The sequence below is a fragment of the Dermacentor silvarum genome, chromosome 9 (assembly GCF_013339745.2).
Source record: "Dermacentor silvarum isolate Dsil-2018 chromosome 9, BIME_Dsil_1.4, whole genome shotgun sequence".
NCBI classification, from domain to species: Eukaryota; Metazoa; Arthropoda; class Arachnida; order Ixodida; family Ixodidae; genus Dermacentor; species Dermacentor silvarum.
The window spans coordinates 5,373,882-5,396,712 of record NC_051162.1 but is presented as its reverse complement, the minus strand read 5'-3'; the positions used below and the strand labels follow the sequence as shown (position 1 = coordinate 5,396,712).

Genomic DNA, 22,831 nt, shown 5'->3' with positions numbered 1-22,831 from the left:
GCTTTCAACGTTTAGTTTGCGTTGAAGCGAGAGGCATGCTAGCACAAAGGTCAATCCGCCTTTTTCATTTTCCTGTGCTGCCCTCTGCCGCACGCCGCTGGAAACGTTTTGGAAGGGTGCCGGGGTTTTCGCCGGTTGATTTGTGAACTTGCGCCCATGTTGAGTGTGCATCGGTTGTGCGTTTCGTGGATCACGGATAATTATGAATGGCTTCTCCGGGGCAGCATATGTCGTTTCTGGAAGAGCACTCACCAGCTATATACATGAACAGGCCTGAGTGCGCTGTTGTGTTAACAGTGCGGCCGATAAAGGTTCTGTCGCGGCTGCTTTGGAGTTCGCTGGCTTCTGCGCTTGCACATTGCCTTTATTATTTTTACACATTCCTTAGACATTTCGCATAAATAAGAAGTCTTCGAACGTGCAGCCTTCCGCGTCGGATTTAGCAAAGCGGTGCACTTGTTTACATCGACATCTATAGCCACAGATCGTTGTTAGCTTCAAATATTGGGGAAAATGTGCATCGCTGATATGAAATAATCGCACAAAATAGAATAAAAGACACATATCTGCGCATATGAGCCGCGTTATTCTACCGTGAGACGAGTCAGTGTGAGCGGCTGAGCCACTTAAATAACGGCGACTGTGATCCAGTTACATGTATCAGGCTGGTAATTTATTACTCATTGTCACTTTTCGTTAACTTCTTCACACTTACAGTTTGCACGTGTCATAAAGCATTATAAGAGGAAACTGTGCTCGCATAACCGCTCATTTAAAGGCGGTGTTGTTCTCCCGCGAAAACGCGGATGACATTGCTTACGCCGTTGGTATATAAATGAGCGAGGCGTTTGTTTATACTACTGTACCGAATGTACCGTCTCTTGTTTCGCGTTTGATGCAAGGGTAAATAGCACATGTCAGGAATCAAGAAATGTGTCAGCATGACAACACGTACAGACCAACCCACCCTTCTACATTGTGAATGCGACCGGCAGCCTATGGGAACGGTGACGTATATGCAGATGTTGCCACAGCTGTTGGTCAGAGCGCTGTGTTCCCGCATGCATCTTATTGTGTACGTGCCGGCACGTACACAATAAGATGCATGCGAAGTGAATAGTAGTTTATTTCAAATCGCTATGGCCAGAACTGAACTATAAAAGCATTTTCTTTCGTCCTAGCTGCTTGCTTTTCAGGTCCGCTGGAAGCGGAACTCGACGGCGCCTGGCCTAACCTTCGCTCAACAGGATCAATGTTGGCTCAAACTTCATGCACACGCATTGTGAGGGTTGAAGCCTGTGCATTTCAACTTCATCGGCATGTTATGAATCACTTTGAGCGCGATTAATTATATGTACAAATGAAGGCATTGCGGCTATCACATTATGGGTTCGACGGCCAATCGCACGGGGTTCGGTCGAACGATGGTCGGCACGCTGATTTTATCGGTGCCGTCGACAAGAAAGCCTGTCGCAGTACGACAACTCACGCTCGTCGGTTGCATCTTGTAGGCGTGGTTTGACAAAATGGTTTCAGCGACACACTGTGCTGAATAGTCGGCCAATCGTTGGCGTGAGAGTCTTGTCGGTCTCGTACATCGACCCAGCGTTACCGCACCTGAGTTCACGAGTACGTGAAGTCAGGCACACGCTGCCACTACCAGCAAGTGAGGGCCGACGCTGCAAGAAGTCTTCGTCAGCAACATGATGGTTTTAAGTGCCGTCCAAGTGTAACGCAGGGGTTTATCGATAAATTGGCTATTTTAGCCATCAATGCAAGGTGGCAACTACGTGGTTCCCTGTGCAGTCAGGACGAATCCCTCGCCGCTTTCTGTTTTAAAGTGGAGTTGCAGTCTTATGCTACGTACGTTTTCAGTACCGCACCGAGGTCGAGCTACCAGTGGAGTTTCAATGTGGTACACGGCACGAGTGTTTGCAGGTAGCGTGCGTTCGAGTGCTTTTCTTTTTTTTTTTTCGGAGGACTTTCCCCTGAGATGGGGCCGCGCGGCCGTGCGCGTGACCCTTCCAAAACGTTTCTCGACTAATCCACCAGGGCAGGGCGCATGCGCTGTCGGGCCGTGAAAAAGGCGGATTCGCTCGCCGCGCTTCGTCACTCTAGCGTTTTGACGGCAAATTTCCGTAGTCAACGAGCGAGAAGTGTTCATGTTTACTAGTGCGCGCATGACACCGTGCTTGTTAATTTATTTAGTAAGCGAATGTTTGCAAGTTAAAGGCCGATAAAACTGCTATCCTTACTTCATGTAGCGGTCTACTAATTTGCTATCGCAATCGATGCTTCACCTTTCGGGTGAAACTGGGACTTTTTATTCATTGCAACTTTAGTGCACCGGGAGTAAATCTTTGTTTTTCCAAATGAGAGAAAGTTGTATTTCTGTTTGAAAGAATACAGTGCACGGTACTGTAAAGTATCTTTTTCTTTTTTTGATCATGGAAAACGGATGCGCGTTACAATTGAGGGCGCATTAGAATCGAGTAAATACGGTATTTCGATTCTAAAATTGGGTGCGTGTTAGATTTCTACTTTGTTTAGGAGCTTTAATGCCATTTTTGCGTTAGTTTTTTACTCTGCACTCATAGAAAGTGGGTGTTTGTTTGATTCGGGGGTGTGTTAGACTAGGGCAAATACAGCCAAATGAATCAGCAATGTGTTTTGGCATTGTTTCTGCATCTTGTTTAATTTGATGTGCCAGGTAATTTTATATAGTTCGTCGGTACCATCACGGTCGAATTAATTGAAGTTGACTGTATAGTCCCTCACTAGACTGCTTGTTGTGAACATTTTTTACCATACCTGCAATGGAATTTTTGCCAAATAGCAGTAACATTACTCATGAAGCAGTGTATGGTTAATTCATATCTCACTGCTAGGTTTAGAGAAAATTAAGTTCATGGACTGTTGCTGCTATGCGGAGTACCGGGTTGGTGTTGTGTTACGGTTGTCTTGATGCATTTGCTCCATAATTGGGGGGTGCTGGCATGACTGCTTTCGTAGATGCTGCTACACATTCGTGTCAGTAGCGTCTTGATCAAGCAACAACTAAACAAAGTTCCTCATGTAGAAGCAAAAAATAAACAAATGCTTTTTGTTTATCTGCAAACTTCCATGCAAAGGAAACTGCATCATAAGGCACAACAGACAAACTCGTATTCCATGTGCGAACGTCTCCTTGGGAGTACCGTGCTGTGTCCCTCACAGACGAGTGTAGTCAGTGCTACAGTGAAATCTCGATGATACGAACCTCACGGGGAAAATATTCGTATTAGCCGAAATTCGTATCATCGAAACACAATTAAAACTAGGTAAATTAAATTGTCGGAGGTGAACTCACTCAGGCACGCGCAGGTAAAAAGCATTTACAGTATAGATCACTTATAACGTAACTGTTTATAGCGCAGAACTGGCTACAACGCGGCCTTTTCCTATCCAGTTTACCCTCCCATAGAACTCATGTATACGCATAGCGCTTACAGGGCAGCCGCGTGAGACGAAATACCGGTTATAATGCGGCTTCCGCTGGAAAATCTCGCCCACAAGGGCGGTAGCGAGCACGCTTCTCAACGAGGTGCGCCCACCGACGGGAGAGGAGATCAACGAAGGCGATGCGGAGGAGGATCAATGAGACGTGGAGCATGAGTCCAAGGGCGATCACCGCGCGCCGTATGTGCGAGTGCAAGCGCGCCTTACGCGCGGGGGACGCGCGCCTTCACGCACGCATGGAGAGCGAACGCACAGCGGAGAGCAAACGCGACTTCCGTCACGGCCGGGCCAGTCGAGCCCGGCCCTGCTTCTGTCGCGCGAAAGCCCCGGGAGGGAGGGAGGGAGGGAGGGAGGGAGGGAGGGAGGGAGGGAGGGAGGGAGGGAGGGAGGGAGGGAGGGAGGGAGGGAGGGGGAGGCGACGCTGTTCTGCGGGGCACCAAATGCGTATCTTGCAACCGAGCGCAAGGGTAACTGGCGACGCAATCTCCTAATGAAAGGAGCAAAGCGGGAAGGCAACGCAGGAGGGAGGGAAGGAGGGGGGGGGAGCGGCTTCTACTCTGCCAACAAATGCGTTCTTGTACTTTGCGCCTGTGCCGGCTGTCGGGGTTGTCGCGCGCACCGTATCTTGAAAGCGATCTCCACACGGCTCTGACCTTTGTATGGGCTGTGCTTACGCCGCTCAGTTTCCGTTGAAGCGATAGACCGCACGAACCTTCGCTCGCTGGCTGCGGCGGCCGCGCGCAAAAGCAAGAAAAGCGCCACTGCGTCAGCGTCAAACTCCTCGCGCCCAGTCGCGGCCTCCGCGCTGTCCGGCGTCGCATCCGCGCCAAAAGAGAAAGGGAGAAAGCGCGTGACTGCGCGCTGTTCTTTTTTGCGGCCGTCGGTGGGGCGGCGTTTATTCGTATCAACCGACGCGGGTCGAAAATCGATTCGTAACAACCATTCTCTAGCACATTGCAAAGTAATGGGGCTCAGCCAGGACCACAGAAAAATTTGTATCATCCGGAAATTCGTATTAGCCGTGATCGTATCATCGAGATTCCACTGTACTCCGTTCTCTAGGCTGCAATTGCGTGCCTTGCAGATGTGCCTTGAATACACTTGTGAAAGCAAATCTTTTCTTATGGTGTCCAGTGGTTTTAAAGGTGCCCTCGAACATTTTTCAAGCCACCATCTTTCTGTTGCAGGTTGCGTAGACGGAGATGCTTCTAGCGTCGGTCAAAAAACCGATATCAGAATAATAATTAATTCATGCAAACAAATCACAACATCGCTGCCAAACGCATTGTCACGCAGTATTGCTCTCCAGAAGCATCTTAGGTTACAGATAACCACTGCAGTGCAGCAAGAAGGTGATAAATTTAGATTTCATTCATTTTTGCTGTACTTTTTATATTAATGAAAACCAACACCACAACTGCGAAACACAGTAGGGGCGGGCGCTGGCTGCTCTTTTGCCTCTAAGCATTGCTCTATGTTATACAGAACACAAGGAAGGGACAGGCTTAAAAGATTGCTGTGAACGTGTGAATTACTCGCCCGTATTTATTTAGGAGTGACTCGCTCGAACGAACAGGCTATGCTGAAAGAGCGGTTGTTGTATTGACTACAGTTGGCGCACCCGATCCTGGAGTGCCTGCAGGGCACCGACCGCCACTGGGTGGTGCAGCTGCTGTCGGCCTTCAACAGTGGATCCCTGGCGCAGTACGAGGCCCTGAGGCCTGCCTGGTCACTGCAGGTAGGTAGTTTGGGCTGTTGCTAGTGGCAGGACACTACTTGGCGCACGGCGATTTTTATTGCGTTAGCAATCGTGGGATATACTTTCCAGGGGCTAGCTATCCATCTATGTTTGTATCTAGCCATTTCCCCACATACCTGGGTGCCGAGGGTTCGAAACAAACTATTGGATCAGCTTGGGTATGTGCCTCTCTTCAACGAAGCTATTTGATGCCAACACGGCTCATTGTAGATGCATGACACCGCTGTTGGAAGGAACTCTTTGACGCCAACTCGAGCCAGTGACAAAAAGATCCCTTAAATTTGTCCGATGCTCAAGGACAGCAACCCGACGCTGTGCCACAAATTCACTGGGTATGTCAATCAATGCTTTTCATGTCAGCACTTTAGTGCCTTTAATTAATGCACTGGGTGTGTGCCGCTCTTGCCAGCTCACTGCGCATGTGGCTCGCGAGTGTTCGCAGGCTCTTATCGGCAGCGCTGGTGCAGCTTGTCCAGAGAGAAGCACGAGACATGATATGACAAAGTACAGGGGTGGGACTGCTGCGCCATTTTGATACAAATGCACGGAAAATTGACTGAAATTGTGCGCCAGAATTGCGTCGGCATGTTTGCTCCGGCAGTGGCCGCAAATGGCGAGCGGATTCGTTCTTCGAAGAAGAGTACAGCCGTTCACCTTCCGCACACCGCCGGCGGCGCTTCCTGCACAGTTTGTTGTAGTTTTTGCGCTCGTAAAACTGGACTTTTCGGTGCTTCTGGCAAGTGGCCGGCGCGCGCGCGGCCACTCATGGCTGTTGTCGCTGCTGTCAGAAAGGCCAGTGCGGCTGTATTTAGAGTGTACTAGAATATGGTCGAGTAGACCGAGCAGCACGGTGCTCCCTAGCTGAGGCGCAAAACAACGAAAAGTTGGCTGTGAGCGAACTAGATGTTAATGAGGCAAGCGCCACAGCGGGCGGGCGTCTCTGTCCCCAGGGCCAGTATAACCTAAAACTATTCTAGTCTGTTTACGATCGTATGGGCGAGGCCTCAGCCATTTTCATCTAACATGGACTAATGGTGGATTTCGAATAAAAAGTTGCAGTTTCTCTCAAAGGCAAAACATCGATTGCATTAGCAAGTTAGTAGACAGCTATACGAAGTATAGTAGTTTTATTGGCCCTATAAACTTGGAAACATTGGCTTACTAACTGAATTTGTGTAGCAAGCATGGTGTCAGTGCGCACAAGCAAACACATCACACTCGGTGTCCGTGGACACTCGCTGCTGCTGGCGTGAGCATGCGTGACAGCAGCAGCGAGCGAAGTGACCTTCCTGCTGTCTATCACTTCAACGCATACTGAGCGGCAAGAACACACAGGCATATACCCGTCTGCAGATCGCTTTCAAGTTATGGCACGCGCGGCCGGGCAATGTACGCAGTTATTGGCGGAGTAGAAGCCGCCCCCCCCCCCCCCCCCCCGTCCCTCCCACGCTGCCTTCCTGCTTTCCTCCCTCTCGCGTGCGAGATAGAACCGCTATTGTCAGTTCCCCTTGCGCCTGATCGCGAAATGCGATCACCCCCGTCACGAATACCCCCGTCATGGGGCGATGACGGGGGTATTCGCTTCCTTGCATGGAGAGGAAAAGACAGATGGAGGTTAAGATAAAGCAGAGTGACAACGAAGAGTCCTTGAAAGAAAACCCAGTGGTCGTAGGGATTTTGTGAGACACATCTTGATGAAGTGTGCACGCATCTGCTGTTCTCACACTTTTTGTGCAATCCTCTAGCCGCACGATGCACTCCTACACCGTCGTCGAGTGGCACCGTGTGGCAGGAAAGAACGTGAGCTCAGGGGTGGGACCCCTGCGCCAAACACAGAAAATCGACCGAAATTGCGCCACGCTGCGCCAGAATGGCTTCGGAATGTGTACTCCAGCAGTAGCCGCGAACGGCAAGTGGATTCGTTCTCCGAAAAAAAGTAAAGTGCCGCTGTTCACATTCCGCACACCGTGCGACGGCGCCTCCCACCGAGTTTCTTGTGATTTTCGCGCTTATAACACTGGAATTTTCGGCGCTTCCGGAAAATGGCTGGTGTGCGGACCGCCACTCCCGGCTGCTGTCGCTGCTGCCGTAATGGCCAGGGCAGCTGTATTGAGAGTGAACTAGAATAAGGTGGAGTGGGCTGAGTGGCGCGGCACTCCCTAGCTGAGTCGCAAAACAACAAAAAGTAGACTGAGGGCGCTGCGAGCGAACTAGATATTGGAGAGGTGCATTCTGCAGCAAGTTCAGCGGGTGGACGTCTCTGTCCCCAGGGCCGGTAAAAAGTAAAACTAGCCCAATCTGTCTTTATGCCCATATGGGTGAGGCCTGAACCATTTTGACCTATCATGAAGGGCCAATGGTGGATTTGAAATAAAATTCGCAGTCACAATTCACATTCCGCACACCGCGCGATGGCTACATGAGAAGATAGTTTTATCGGCCATATAAATGTGTAAAAATGTGTAAATGTGTAAAAAAATTAACAAGCATGGCATCACGCACGCAAGAGCATATCTCACTCAATGGTTGCGGAAACTCGCTGTCAGAACGCTGGAGTGAGGAAGCGCGGCAGCAACCTTTGTGCTGCCTCTCCACGCGAACTGAGTGGTGAAACCATAGCGCGCACGAAGCTATCGGCACTCGGTCACCATCGCAGATCACCTTCAAAACGGGGCTCACGCCATGCGCAGCCAGCCGCCGGAGTGGAACGCCCCTCCCCCAGTGCCTTGCGTGCGATGCAAGATGGCACGCTTCCTCCCGGCTTTCCTCCTTTGCACGCTCAATATTGAGCCGCCATCTTCGGCTTACCCTCACATGCTTTCACTCGCACGTACGGGATGCGGTGTGCGGCGACGATGTTATCGGCCCTGGATTTTGTACGGAACATCGACCGTAGCGACGCTGATGGCAGAAATGTGCTTGGAATGCCCCATATTGCAATAAAAAGAGATTGGAATAGTTATACGTTATACCAGCCCGGGGTTGATTGTGGCGTTGAGTGTGCGCGTGCAGAGTGGCTAGGGTGTGTTGTTTTCAAATGTATCGGCCGCAGTACGACACAGGCATTATTCAATATATGTTGCGAGCACCCAGTGACACCGTGACGTCAAAATGACGTGCATCGGAACTTCTAGATGGCACGAATTATTTTTCATTTTTGCTCAACCAGCCAATCGGCATGCGCCTAAAGGCGAACTATCGCCGAAGTGGAACGTTTCAGAATACGGCCCCTGGTGACCCAGAAATTATGTTACCGCACCGATTGGACTGCATAATTTGAGAACATTTTCTGCTATCATGATGAGCGTCAGCGCGGAAATATATAGTTCGATCGTAGTACCACGAATGTTTTCAGCTTTCCAGGAAAGCCTGGGCTGTGCAGCCACTCAACCCGCTGTTTTATATTCTTGTACGCTATAGCTACAAAGCACACTTCTATTACACGCTTCGTGTTATTTTATTCAGTGTTTAGTCATGGTTTCGAAGTGTGCTGCCATATTCCATTATTCTGCCAAAATTCAGATTGGCCTGCTCCAAACTGCTTCAATATGAAATTTTATCTGCTCCAAATTGCTCCAAAATGCAATTTCGTCTGCTCCAAACTGCTTGAAAACAAAATTTTAATTGCTCTGTAGCGAAGGATACGAACGCCATAGTGGGTCATGCTCTCCAGCCCTTTCTAGTGGGTCGATCCCTCCTGCGCTCTCCTCAAGAAACGCCGCTCGTGCTGAGATCTCGGGCCTTGAACTAACGGTCGGTCCAAAAGGCTGGTGCCTAATAAACGCCTTTACAAGTGGTGGAGAGTGCTTCTGCCTTCAGCGTGAATCCTGGAGCTTCGATCCCGTACCCTTCGCTCAACCATGCCAGAAGATGCGTCCCAGCAAGTGCCACCTACCCCATCCGTGCAAGCGCCTCCTCAGTCTGTCATGTGCTCTGGTGTGCCTCGCCACAGGGACCCTGCCATCTTCAGCGGCGCGGATGAAACCGACGTGGAGGATTGGCTGACAACGTATGAGAGGGTCAGCCGTCACAACAAATGGGACAACCCCGCAAAGCTAAGCAATGCTATCTTCTATCTCGCGGGTGTCGCCAGTCTCTGGTACAGCAACCATGAGACCGATTTTCCGACGTGGTCCTCGTTCAAGACTTCTTTGGTGGCGGTGTTTGGTCGCCCTGCGGTGCGCAAGCTCCGAGCGGAATCGCGTTTGCGTGAACGTGCACAGCAGCCGGGTGAATCATTTACCAGCTACATCGAAGATGTTCTGGACTTGTGCAAACGAGTCAACGCGACGATGTCGGAATCCGAAAAAATAAGAAATGTCATGAAAGGGATTGAAGACTATGCGTTCAACATGCTGCTTGCGAAGAATCCTCAGTCCATGACTGACATCGTCACTCTATGCCAAAGCTACGAGGAGCTACGAAGGCAGCGCTCCTTGACACGTCGCCCTTCATCGCGTGACGGACACATTGCTGGTTTGGCCACCATCTCCGACCAGACAGCACTGCTGACAGAAGTGAAAGCGTTCGTTCGGGAGGAAGTTGCGCGCCAGCTCTCCTTGCTAACCTTCGCTCAGCCACCGCATGTGCAACAGCCCGCAACGAATGTTATGCCCACGCTCCGTCGCGCAATCGAGCAGGAAATCGCCGAGGTCTTCCCAGACGAGCTTTACCATCGTCCTGAGGCCGCTCCACTAAGCTACGCCGATGTCGTCGCGACACCCCCACATGTTCCGACGGCTGCACCACTCAGCTACGCTGAAGTCGTCGCGAGGTCTCAACCACTCTCTCCGAGTGTGCCTCTCCGTTATGGCGACGTTGCGGCTAGGCCCCGACCGCAGTCCGCCATGCTCGTTATTGTAATCGCTCGTTATTGTAATCGCGCTCAGCCGCCTAGCGCCGCATCAGCCGTGACAAGCCAGTTCAACCGTCCATATTAAGAACCCCATTCGGCTATGTCACCGACTTTGCGCCCGACGCCAACTACCCGTTGTTCACCGTTTCCACGCCATCGCTCAGTGCCGCCGATGCGACCCCGTCCCGTAACTCGTGACGAGGAAAACTAATCGTCGCAGTCCAAGAGGCAAGGGCTGCGGCGCCGTCGAAACGTGAAAGTCCTCAACGCACACCTTCAAATGTGATCGAAGTGTTTGTTGATGGTGTTCGCGCTTCTGCACTTGTGGACACTGGAGCCGCCGTATGTGTTATGGACGCTAAGCTTTGCCGCCTACTTCGGAAAGTCACGACGCCCCTTTCTGGACTGTCCCTCCGCACAGCCAGTGCTCAGCATATCCACCCCTTAGCGGCTTGCACTTCTCGTGTTGTTATAGACGACGTTCTGTACGCCATAGAATTCATAATCCTCACCTGGTGTTCTCACGACGTTATCCTCGGCTGGGATTTCCTCTCGCGCCACAATGCCGTTATCAATTGTGCACGGGCTGAGATGGAACTCTCGCCACTGTTAGATTTGCCGATCACCGACAATACTTCCCTGTCGAGCAAGCTAATTGTCCACGACGACACCCACGTTCCTCCCCGCGCGTCAACAGTCGTGCCCATGTACTGCAGCGGAATCTCAGAGGCTGTTGCGCTGCTGTCTCCAGCTGACCGCTTCCTTACTCGGACAGGCCTGCTGCTACCTTTTGCGACAGTGGACATCAAGCAGGGCTACAGCACCATTTTCGTTTGCAACCCGTTCCCATACCCTGTCATGCTGCTCCGAGGAGAATGTCTAGGCAATGTCGAAGCGATTGAAGACGTGGAAGTTATGGACGTGCCCGATGACTATTACTGCGCTAGTTCTAATGCGCTCACAGCTATTTCTGCCTGTGAGGGACCGTCCAGTGATGTGTTTGATTCTTCCATTGCCGATGACCTTACGCCGGTCCAGCGATCTCAACTTGTGTGCCTCTTGGAAGAATTTCGTTCTTCTTTCGATGTCGGGCAATCTTCCCTAGGCCGGACATCAGCTGTTACTCACCGCATTGACACTGGCTCGCAACCGCCATTGCGGCAACGCCCGTACCGTGTATCTCCTGCAGAGCGTCGTGTAATCAATGAACAAGTCGACGACATGCTTCGCCGAGAGGTGATACGACCTTCCAACAGTCCATGGGCATCCCCTGTGGTCCTCGTTACGAAGAAAGATGGTTCTGTGCGGTTCTGTGTCGACTACCGGCGCCTAAACAAGATCACACACAAGGACGTCTACCCTCTCCCGCGCATAGATGACGCCGTTGACAGTCTACAAGGCGCAGAATTATTTTCATCTTTAGATCTGCGCTCAGGGTATTGGCAAGTACCCATGGCTGACGCCGATCGGCCAAAGACAGCTTTTGTAACACCCGACGGCTTATACGAATTTAACGTAATGCCTTTTGGGCTTTGTAATGCGCCCGCAACATTTGAGCGCATGATGGACACCGTTTTGCGTGGCTTGAAGTGGCACACATGCTTGTGCTACCTTGATGACGTTGTTGTTTTTGCGCCGGACTTCACAACGCACCTTCAACGCCTACGGTGTGTCTTGACGTGCTTAACAAACGCCGGCCTACAACTAAACCTCAAGAAGTGCCGATTTGCAGCTCGGCAGCTGACGATCCTCGGTTATGTCGTATCCAAGGATGGGATACTCCCCGATCCAGCCAAGCTTCGGGCCGTCGCTGAATTCCCTAAGCCAACATCCGTCAAAGAATTGCGCAGTTTCATAGGTCTGTGTTCTTACTTCAGATGCTTTATTTGCAATTTCGCCACCATCATCTCACCCCTGACGAAACTGCTTGCACGCAACGGGCCCCTCACTTCGTGGTCGTCCCAGTGTGACGAGGCCTTCACAAAGCTGCGTCATCTGCTTACCTCCCCGCCAATTTTGCGCCACTACGATCCGACAGCTCCTACTGAGGTGCATACAGATGCCAGCGGGGTTGGCCTCGGCGCTGTTCTTGCCCAACGCAAACAAGGGTTTCCTGAATATGTCGTCGCCTATGCAAGTCGCACGCGTACGAAAGCTGAGACAAATTACAGTGTGACAGAAAAAGAATGCTTAGCCATCATCTGGGCTCTGACTAAGTTCCGACCTTATTTATATGGCCGTCCATTTGACGTCGTCACGGACTACCATGCACTATGTTGGCTGTCGTCCTTGAAGGACCCTTCTGGCCGTCTTGCTCAATGGGCACTTCGCTTGCAGGACTACGATATCCGCGTGCTGTACCGCAACGGACGCCAGCATTCTGACGCCGACGCCCTCTCGCGCTCTCCGTTGCCTGACAATACCTGCTCTTCCCTATCCAAGATTATTGTTTCTTCGCTCGACCTTAACACCATCGCTTCTGAGCAGCGCAAGGACCATTGGATTGCCTCCCTTCTAGACTTGCTTTCTGGTTCGTCGGCCCAACCAAGTACTCGCACGTTGCGTCGCCAAGCACGCGTCTTTGCCATTCGCGACAACCTGCTTCACCGACGCAGTTATAACCCCGACGGACGCCAGTGGTTGTTAGTGGTACCCCGCAGTCTGCGTTCCGAAGTATGCGCAGCTTTCCACGCTGATCCACAGTGTGCGCACTGCGGCGTTTTCAAGACTTACCAGCGTCTTCAACAGCGGTATTACTGGCGCGGGATGTACAGCTACGTTCTCAAGTTCGTTCGCTCTTGTCCCGATTGCCAGCGCCGGAAATCTTCGCCCTGCCTCTTGCCGGCCGGTCTGCAACCTTTACCTTGCCCTACCCGGCCGTTTGGACGCGTCGGCATCGATTTGTATGGGCCCCTTCCACTGACGTCGGCTGGAAATCGCTGGGCCATTGTGGCAGTCGACCACCTGATGTGATACGCCGAAACTGCCGCCCTACCGGCAGCTACAGCGCGCGGCGTACTACCCCCAAACCAATGGCCTTACCGAACGCTTCAACCGTACCCTCGGGGACATGCTTGCTATGTACGTCGCCTCCGACCATACTAATTGGGACGCCATTCTGCCCTTCGTCACTTACGCCTATAACACTGCTACTCAGAGCACCACTGGCTTTTCACTTTTTTTCCTACTCTACGGTCGGCACCTATCGCACACCATCGACACAATTCTACCGTACCGGCCGGATGCATCCGAATGTGCGCCCATTTCTGACACGGCAAGACATGCCGAAGAGTGCCGCGATCTCGCACGGGTCTTTACTTCCAGTGACCAAGAGCGCCAGAAGAGCACACGCGGTGACACCACTTCTGCACCCACCTTCCTTCCTGGCGCGCTTGTGTGGCTCTCGGTTCCTTCCGCTACACCTGGTCTCTCATCCAAACTAGTGCCCAAGTATGAAGGCCCCTACCGTATCGTCGAACGCGCATTTCCCGTCAACTACGTGATCGAACCAGTTGAACCTTCTACGGACATGCGCCGTCGTGGACGCGATATCGTCAACGTCGAGTGCCTCAAGACCTACTATGACCCACTCATAGTGACTAGCTGTTAGGTCGCCCGACGGCTCCCTTTTCGCTCCCGGGGGTGATTGTAGCGAAGGATACGAACGCCATAGTGGGTCATGCTCTCCAGCCCTTTCGAGTGGGTCGATCCCTCCTGCGCTCTCCTCGAGAAACGCCGCTCGTGCTGAGATCTCAGGCCTTGAACTAACGGTCGGTCCAAAAGGCTGGTGCCTAATAAACGCCTTTACAGCTCCGACAATTGCACCTAAATGACTTTGGGCAGACCCACCCTGGTAAGCTGCACCTCTTGGCATTTCATGATAGACGGAAAAAGAATCCGTGAGAAAAAGAATCCATCCAACTCCCTGTAGCACCTCAACTACAGTAAGCAGAAGATGAAGCGCAAACTCACGGATGGCGGGCCCATCTTCAATGAAGAGTTGGACAACATCCTCTTTGATTACCTTCAAACAGAATGAGATGCTGGCTGCGCCGTAAGTAACCGGCTCCTAACAGCTTGTGCTGCTGTGTCTGAAAAGATGGTCGCGCGATCCTTGAAGGTGTGTGGGATCAGTGTCACGTTGGATGGCAGCGAGGACGAACATTGGCATAACCAACTTGCACCGACGGGGGGGGGGGGGGGGGGGGTTCGGGGGTTGTAAACCTCCCCCCCCCCCCCCATAGGCCGACCTAACCCCCCGTTTTGTTTAACCCCTTTTCTTTCCTTACGCACTTGAGTACTGCAACTAAGATGTAAGACGCGCAATCGTCTGCACATTCGCAAAAAGCGTTTTTGTTGACAATTTCCCGTGAAGAAATTGAAATTAGTGCTGTTTAGATGGTATTGGCAAACTGTCAACCCCCCCCCCCTGGCAGAGATCCTGGGTGCGTTACTGAGTGGCAGTGAGGAATGCATCAACCTCCTGTTCTGCACCGCTGGGTTCAGTGTCGATGAGTAGTGTACCCCATCATTTACCATTTGAAAATAAACATGCTTTCTTGGATTCCGTAGCCACAGTAGCCCTGCCTTGGAATTTTTTGTTGGCCGCCATGCTGCTTCGACCGGAGATATTTAGATTGACGCAATTTTCAGTGAAAGTGATGTGGCCGCTTCCGCGGTACAGTGGAATCTCGATGATACGATCACGGCTAATACGAATTTCTGGATGATACGAATTTTTCTGAGGTCCCGGCTGAGCCCCATTACTTTGCAACGTGCTAGAGAACGGTTGATACGAATTGATTTTCGACCCGCGTCGGTTGATACGAATAAACGCCGCCCCACCGACGGCAGCGAAAGGGAACTGCTCGCAGTCACGCGCGTTTTCCCTTTCTCTTTCGTGCGGCCGCGAAAGAGAACAGAGCGCAGTCACGCGTTTTTGCGCGGCTGCGCTTCCCCACGCGCGGCCGCCGCAGCAAGCGAAGGTTCGTGCGGTCTGTCGCTTCAACGGAAACTGAGCGGCGTAAGCACAGCGCATAAAAGGTCAGAGCCGTGTGGAGATCGCTTTCAAGATACGGGGCGCGCGACAACACCGACAGCCGGCACAGGCGCAGAGTATAAGAACGCATTTTGTTGGCAGAGTAGGAGGCGCCGCCCCCCCCCCCCCCCCTACTCCCTCCCTCCCGCGCTACCTTCCCGCTTTGCTCCTTTCGCGTGGGGAGATTTCGTTGCCAGTTACCCTTGCGCCCGGTTGCAAGATACGCATTTGGCGCCGCAGCACAGCGCGCCCTCCCTCCCATACCCCCAAGGCCTTTCGTGCAACGGAAGTCGCGTTTGCTCTCCGCTGTGCGTTCGCTGTCCGTGAAGGCGCGCGTCCTTTCACTCGCACATACGGTGCACCGTGATGACTTTATCGCCCTTGGACTCGTGCTCCACGTCTCATGCTCCTCCTCCGCAATGCCCTCGTTGATCTCCTCTCCCATCGGTGGGCACACCTCGTGCTTGCTACCGCCTTTGTTGGCGAGATTTTTCCGCGGGAGCCGCAATTTTGTCTCACGCGGCTGCACTGTAAGCGGTATGCGTATACCTGGAGTTCTATGGGAGGGTAAACGGGAGTCGGAAAAGGCCGCATTGTAGCCAGTTCTGCACTATAAACGGTTATGTTAGAAGTGGTCTATACTGTAAATGCTTTTTACGTACGTGTGCCTGAGTGAGTTCACCTCTCAACTCTTTAATTTAGCTAGTTTTAATTGTGTTTCGATGATACGAATTTCGGCTAATACGAATTTTTTTCATGACCCCGGGAGATTCGTATCATCGAGATTCCACTGTATTTTACGAACCGGTTCGCCTTGATATCCCCGTAAAAATTCATGTATTTAAAACCTCTTATAACAAAGCAAAATTGTTCAGAAATGCAAAATGTTGACCGATGCGCATCAAGCCTTTCACCGGGTTCCGCTCTCGTTCCTGTAACCCTGGCCTTGCTCATCGCTGCATGGCGGCCGTGCAGCACTTCTTTCTTATCGCAGCACTCTCGCTGTGGCACGTAGTTGTTATACTTACACAAAACAGAACAGTCATGCTGCTTCAGCTGCTGTCTGTCACATAGTACATAATTTAACAAGCAGCTTGTCACCTTCTACTCGCTTGGGGGGCGGAGAGTTGCGTACATGCGCTACTCCCGATGGAGGAGACACGACTGGCAGCACTAGGTACACGGACGGTAAAAGCACAAAGCACACCAAACTGGAACCGTAATTCATCAAAAAATGTTCGCTCGAACTTAAACACAAATCTTAGACTAAATACAACACTACCGGCAAATATTCTGTCCCGGTTTTGGAGCCTAACTCCGCCTTAAAGTCTCTCGGTCAGTCCTAGCAGTGACTCTTCAAAGTCTGGCCACCTTGGCCCCGGCCTAACTGCGTTGCAAAGCAGAAACGTGGGCTCTTACAGACTGTCGTCTTGAAGTTCTTGTTGAATCCGTGTCGGGCTCGTCCGAAGCGTTGAGGGTGTCGTATTTGCCGATGCCTCGCGGTTCTGTCAACCTGGCCGAGTACGTGGCTGGTGTTTCGGTAGCCGCCGCTGACGTGTCACTTGCCTGGTTAGGCCTTGCGAAGCGTTCTTCGCCTTACGTCGTTCGGCATGGCGACCAGGTAGCACGGTGATTATCAGTTCAACGGGCTTGGCCGAGGAAGAGGGATTCTCGAGATGAAGACCGGAACCACTGTGAGCAGCAGTAGCCGGTCCCAGGAGCTTCGCCCGGACTTCTCCGAGGACTACAGCGACACCTGGACCTTGCTAGGGTCACGACTTCGTGGCCGGGTCCTCCGCTCTGCCGTCGTCAGAGCATGGCTGACGAGACGACCTTCCAGCTCAAGAGCCATGTCAATAATAATCGAACCGTGCTGTTTCTTCTACAATCACAGCTCAGTTCACGCGCCTCGCGCGCTCGCGCCGTTCGGAATGCTCCGCGAACTTCGTCCTCTTTTTCGTATACCGCTGGCGACCTCTTACATGTGACATAGGCCACCTCTTCAAGAGTTTTTTCTCAAAAAACTGCTCACTCTTGGCCTTCAGGTGATGACTGTGACTCCTCGTAGTGACATTGGTGTTGGTTCATGTGAAGACTCGATACACTACATGACACCACACTGTTGCGCACAATTCACCAGACGCACTGTTCACCGCATTTAAGAGTTCACTTTATGCACTTTTCACCACCTAATGCACTTCACTCAACTCTTTGCAACGTTCACTAGTTAATGTTCTGAAACACTCTCTCATGAATCAACTTTGGGCCTAGACATATTTTACAATACTCCACATGCCCTATATTTGCGTAGGTAGTTTCCGTTCTTTCCTCTCTATACACATTTCTGAATCCTGCAATATTCCTAAATGTTTTTCCTTTTGATTTTGACCATTGCATCTGCCTTATTTTTTCCATCTCTTGCGAATCTTCTTTCTACGCTTACGTGTTACACGTCTAAGGCAATTTGGGTATCTATCTCCTTCACCCTTTTTCTCGGAGTCCATGTGTCCCATCATGCCTGGTACTCCCAGCATTCAAGTGCACTTATCGACCTTCTACAGTAAAACCTCGATAATTCGAATTAGAAATTTTGGTTAATTCGAAGAATTTGAGCGGTCCCGTCATTCTCAATGCAAATTCTACCGGATAATTTGAATGGCCCGCGCGGCTCTATTCGGATAATTCGAAGTTTCCGGCTAGTAGCAACGTGCGGCGGTTAGGTTAGGGCGCTCCGTACAGTCGCCAACCGATTTTCCAAGCTCGTGGGGACTGAAAAATAGTCGGGAAAATTCGTTCGGCCGAAAAAAAAAAAGTTATAGTACGTGCGGCTTAAAAAAAAATCTCTAATAATGCCCTGCCTCATACTACGCTTGGAGGGGATCGACTTGCTTGGATTTGCGCAGCAATGACGTCGTCTCCGTGTACAGTCGACACGAACGTCACCGCGTTGGCGATCTCCGCCAACGGAGTTCGCCATGGAGATCCAAGAAACGAGCTTCGCACCGCTTAGCTCTCGCGAAGGTACAGGAGGTAGCGCCGATCACTGAGACATGGGTCTCCGAGACACCTGCTCAGTGTACACGCCACGTTCAAAATAGCAACCGAAACTTGAGAGAAAAAAAAAAAAAAACTCACTGAATTAACACGCGTGGTGTCAGCACGCACGAACGAGCGTGGCCGCCGCAGCGAGCGAAGGTTCGTGCAGTCGTCGCTTCAACGGAAACTGAGCAGCGTGAGCACGGCGCATACAAAAGGTCAGAGCCGTCTGGAGATCGCTTTCAAGATATGGTGCGCGAGAGAAACCGCTCCGGCGCTAATTACACAGTTGTTAGAAGAGTAGAAGTCGCCCCCCCCCCCCTCTCTCCCATGGGGGGGGGGGGGCGACTTCGCACGAGGGAGGAAGTCGCATTTACGCTCCGCCGTGCGTTCGCTCTCCATGAAAGCGCGCTGTCACTCGCACATACGGCGGGCGCGCGGCGATGATTTTATCGCCCTTGGACTTTGTATGGAACCTCAGGGCGGCGACGCCGACGGCGAAAATCCGCTTGAAGTGTCCATATAATTGCTGTCGCAATAAAAAAAATCCCACAATAAATGGTTACAACGATAGTGCTAGTGCTGAGCGCATATACTAAGAAAAAAGAAAAAGAGCAGTACTCTGGAGCGTTTTGTCAGCCAAGGAAGAGCGGGCATGGCCTCCGAGACTGGAGGATTGCGCGAGCTCTCTATTGATAGCGCGTTCCAATCTTGGAGGCTATAAAGTGAGCCACTGGAATCCAAGCCAGTGCAAAATCCAACATGGCGGCCTCCAAGATTGGGTAGCGCGGCTCGGAAAGAGCGATTTAGTCCGCAAAATCGAACTTTGGGGTCTCAATTCGTCCGAAAAATTGGGTGTGGAATCCTGACGGTGCATTTTTGAAGTCCGGAATATCCAGCAAGTCCAAATTTTTGGAGTCAAGCACCACCACGCCCGCTTTTGCGGCAGGTATCGATTCCGTGAACATTGTCCGCAACTTTGTTGAGTGCAGTGCGGGTGATATTTGTATGCTACGTTTTTTGAGCCAGCTGGAGAGCATGGCAATAGGGGCGGCGAACCAGCGCCCCAAGTAATCCCGCATCGGTGATTACATTGAGTAATTTTTCTCGGACATGGGAAATAAAGGTGATTTCTTTTTGTGGCAAGTTCTTGCTTGTTTTCTTTTTTATTATTCATTTCGGTTAATTCAAAAATCCGCCTAATTCGAAGAATTTTCGCGGTCCGGCGACCTTCGAATTATCGAGGTTTTACTGTATCTTTCCGAGGTGAAACTACTTTTTCCACTCTCCTCTGCTCTTCGGGTATGCAGACCTCGATTGGGACGTTGTCCATCCTCTTATTCCATTTACCCTGAATCAAGAGTTCTCCCGCCGCGAGCTTTTTCTTTCTGACGTCACGGGTGCTATCTAGTCTGCCTGCGTCCTTCCCTTCAGCAATCGTGCAAACGCCAGTCTTCTCCTCGTTTTTCGCCTTAGTCTTTTGGCATAGATTGAATGACCTGATGTATCTCCTCAGATCGCTCTGTACCCCGATCCAAAAGAAATCTTCTGTTATTTTTTCTAAAGTGTCTTTTATACCCTGGTGACCTGCCATTGCATTATCGTGCCCTAACTTCAGTACTTTCTCTCTCAGTTCCTTGGGGAGAATCAACTGCTGCACCTCTCTTCCCGAGTTGAACACACACCTCCGGTACAATAAATCTTCTTGAAAAACTCCACCAGGTTTCGACTTCCTTTCCTTCGTACTACTTATCCTATCTTCTGTACGCACTTCTGTAACGACTCGTCTTTCTCCTGTAATCCCTTGAATTCAGCTGCCGTGATGCTTAACCCCTTAATGTTTGTGACCGGCAATGGTGTTAAGGGTTTAGTATTCTTACTCCTAGCTTGCGTTTGTACTGCCGCTGCTACGTCTACCTCAGGTGTCTCCTCTTCTAGCGCTTCTGGCTTTTTCCTCTCCTCTAAATCCTCTGTGCTCTTCCAGTTAGGGTCTGGGTCATTCGCCCTTCTCACCCCTGATACATTCCCCAAAATCAAGTCAAACAGAGGATCTTTTACACACCTAGCTGTGACCAATCCCGTAAAAAATGGTGTCGATACTTGAACTTGTGCCTCTGGCAAATACTTAACAGACCTGTCCGCCAAAATGACTGGTTTGAAATAGCCAGTCATGTTCTCGGATGGTACCAGACTCTCCCTGACCAAGACTGTGTTCGCCCCCGTGTCTCTCAATACCGTGGCCCTGTGTCCTTGAACTTCTCCCTCTACCACGGGCATGTTCTTTTCTCTCGGCCCATCCTCTTTGCCTTTCATCATACATGCAGCTTTGTCCACGTATCCTGATCTGCATTTGTGCGCCCCATGACCTCTCTTTTGCCATAGCTGGCAAACTACTGGTGGACCATGTCGACTATCCTTCACCCGACAGCTCATTGCTATATGTCCCAGCCGGTTACAAAGAAAACATCTTTGTGACGTCCCTTGCCTGTTCATCGGCCCCCGATTCCTCGTTTCTCCTACTGCTGCCATCGGCGCGTCCTTGCCACTCTTTCCTAAATTCCTTAGTCCCTGCGCCTCTACGAACTGATCTGAATGTGCCGCCATTTCCTCTACTGTTTTTAATTTCCTCTCTTTGAGGAATATCGCCAGACTGTGGCTGCACCTGGCGAGAAATTATTCTCCTACAACCTTGTCCCGCACCCCTTCATATGTCTTGTTCGCCTATGTATGACAACTCCATCCATCTTTCAAAGTAGTTTGTTAATCTACATGCAAACTGTTTTCCAGTTTCCGCGTCTTCTGGCTTGCATGACCTGAACTTTTCGCGGAAACCCTCAGCGGTTAGCTGGAATCTGCAATAAAGTGTTCTTCACCTTATCATAATCTAAACTCTCTTCGGCGGGCATCCGTCCAAACACACTTAACGCCTCACCAACTAGACACAGGCTTAAGGTGCTAGCCCACTCATTCCTTGCCCAGCCTTGCCCGACCGCTATTCTCTCAAAGCGATGCAAATACGCATCCAAATCATCTCTACACTCATCAAACGGAGCCATCAATTTCCTGGGGCAAATCTGCTTTGGCCTGGGCGAAGTCGAGTCGGATGACGCCGACCTGGGGGAAATCGACCCCTCACGAGACCTGGCGTTCATCTCTGCCAGTCTAATCTTTAACTCCAAAATTTCTTTTTCACTTTTGCGCTGTTGTTCCTGCTCCACGCGTGCTCTTTTGTGCTTCTCGCGCTCTCGTTCGTGTTCTTTTTCTTGTTGCGTGTATTCAAAAAACGCCATCATCTCCTCCTTCAACATATTTAAATCCTTCGCTACTGCCACCAAACGTTCCCACTCCATCTTTACAACTCCCGAGTATCGGTGACTGGGCCGTATCAATCCTGGCAAGCTCGCCAATATTTTGTTTCCTTCTACTCGCTTGGGAGGCGGAGAGTTGCGTACATGCGCTACTCCCGATGGAGGAGACACGACTGGCAGCACAGCAAACAAGGATTTAATAGGTACACGGACAGTAAAAGCACAAAGCACACCAAACTAGAACCATAATTCATCAAAAAATGTTCAATTGAACTTAAACACAAATATTAGACTAAATGCAACACTACCGGCAAATATTCTGTCCCGGTTTCGGAGCCTAACTCCGCCTTAAAGTCTCTCGGTCAGTCCTAGCACTGACTCTTCAAAGTCTGGCCACCCTGGCCCCGGCCTAACTGAGTCGCAAAGCAGAAACGTGGGCTCTTACAAACCGTCGTCTTGAAGTTCTTGTTGAATCCGTGTCGGGCTCGTCCGAAGCGTTGAGGGTGCCGTAGGTGCCGACGCCTCGCGAAGGTTCCGTCGACCTGGCCAAGTACGTGGCTGGTGCTTCGGTAGCCGCCGCTGACGTGTCACTCGCCAGGTTAGGCCTCGCGAAGCGTTCTTCGCCTTACGTCGTTCGGCATGGCGACGAGGTAGCACGGTGATTATCAGTTGAACAGGCTTGGCCGAGGAAGAGGGATTCTCGAGAAGTAGACCGGAACCACCGTGAGCAGCAGCAGCCGGTCCCAGGAGCTTCGCCCGGACGTCTCCGAGGACTACAGCTATGCCTGGGCCTTGCTAGCGTCACGACTTCGTGGCCGGGTCCTCCGCTCTGCCGTCGTGAGAGCATGGCTGACGAGACGACCTTCCAGCTCAAGAGCCATGTCGATAATAATCGAACCGTGCTGTTTCTTCCATGATCACAGCTCGGTTCACGCGCCTCGCGCCATTCGGAACGCTCTGCAAACTTCGTCCTCTTTTTTGTATACCGCTGGCGACCTCTTACATGTGACACAGCTGCATGTCTGCGTTCGTGGCAGATTTTGTCTCGGTATTTCTCTGGTGCAGCAGTGAAATTTTCTTTTATAGACATCCTGTAGAAACCCACTTCGTTATATTGATGCTCAGAATGCAGGGTTATAAAAAATGTCACAGTTTCGCCCTAAGGGCGAAGCAATGAATGCGATAGCAACACAGCAATGTCATACGAAGTAAGGTGAGCGGCTTTGGTAGCAATATGAATTGTAGTAAACATGAGCTGATTAAGTAAGCAGGTGTGCTGCGGCGTAAGTAGACCGACATGGAGAGAGACTCGATGACCACAAGAAGGCGCGTGTGAA

At 51.2% G+C, this 22,831-nt stretch overlaps 1 protein-coding gene across 3 annotated transcripts in view; it reads left to right on the top strand.

The window, feature by feature from the left end:
* The window catches only part of LOC119465114 (26S proteasome non-ATPase regulatory subunit 13), a 213,177-nt gene that overhangs the window by 135,464 nt on the left and 54,882 nt on the right, over positions 1 to 22,831 (top strand). For all 3 annotated transcript variants that reach the window (XM_049655704.1, XM_049655703.1, XM_037725913.2), the window contains one exon: positions 5,111 to 5,236. In XM_049655704.1, the coding sequence (XP_049511661.1) occupies positions 5,111 to 5,236 (126 nt within the window). The remainder of the gene's footprint in view (positions 1 to 5,110; positions 5,237 to 22,831) is intronic.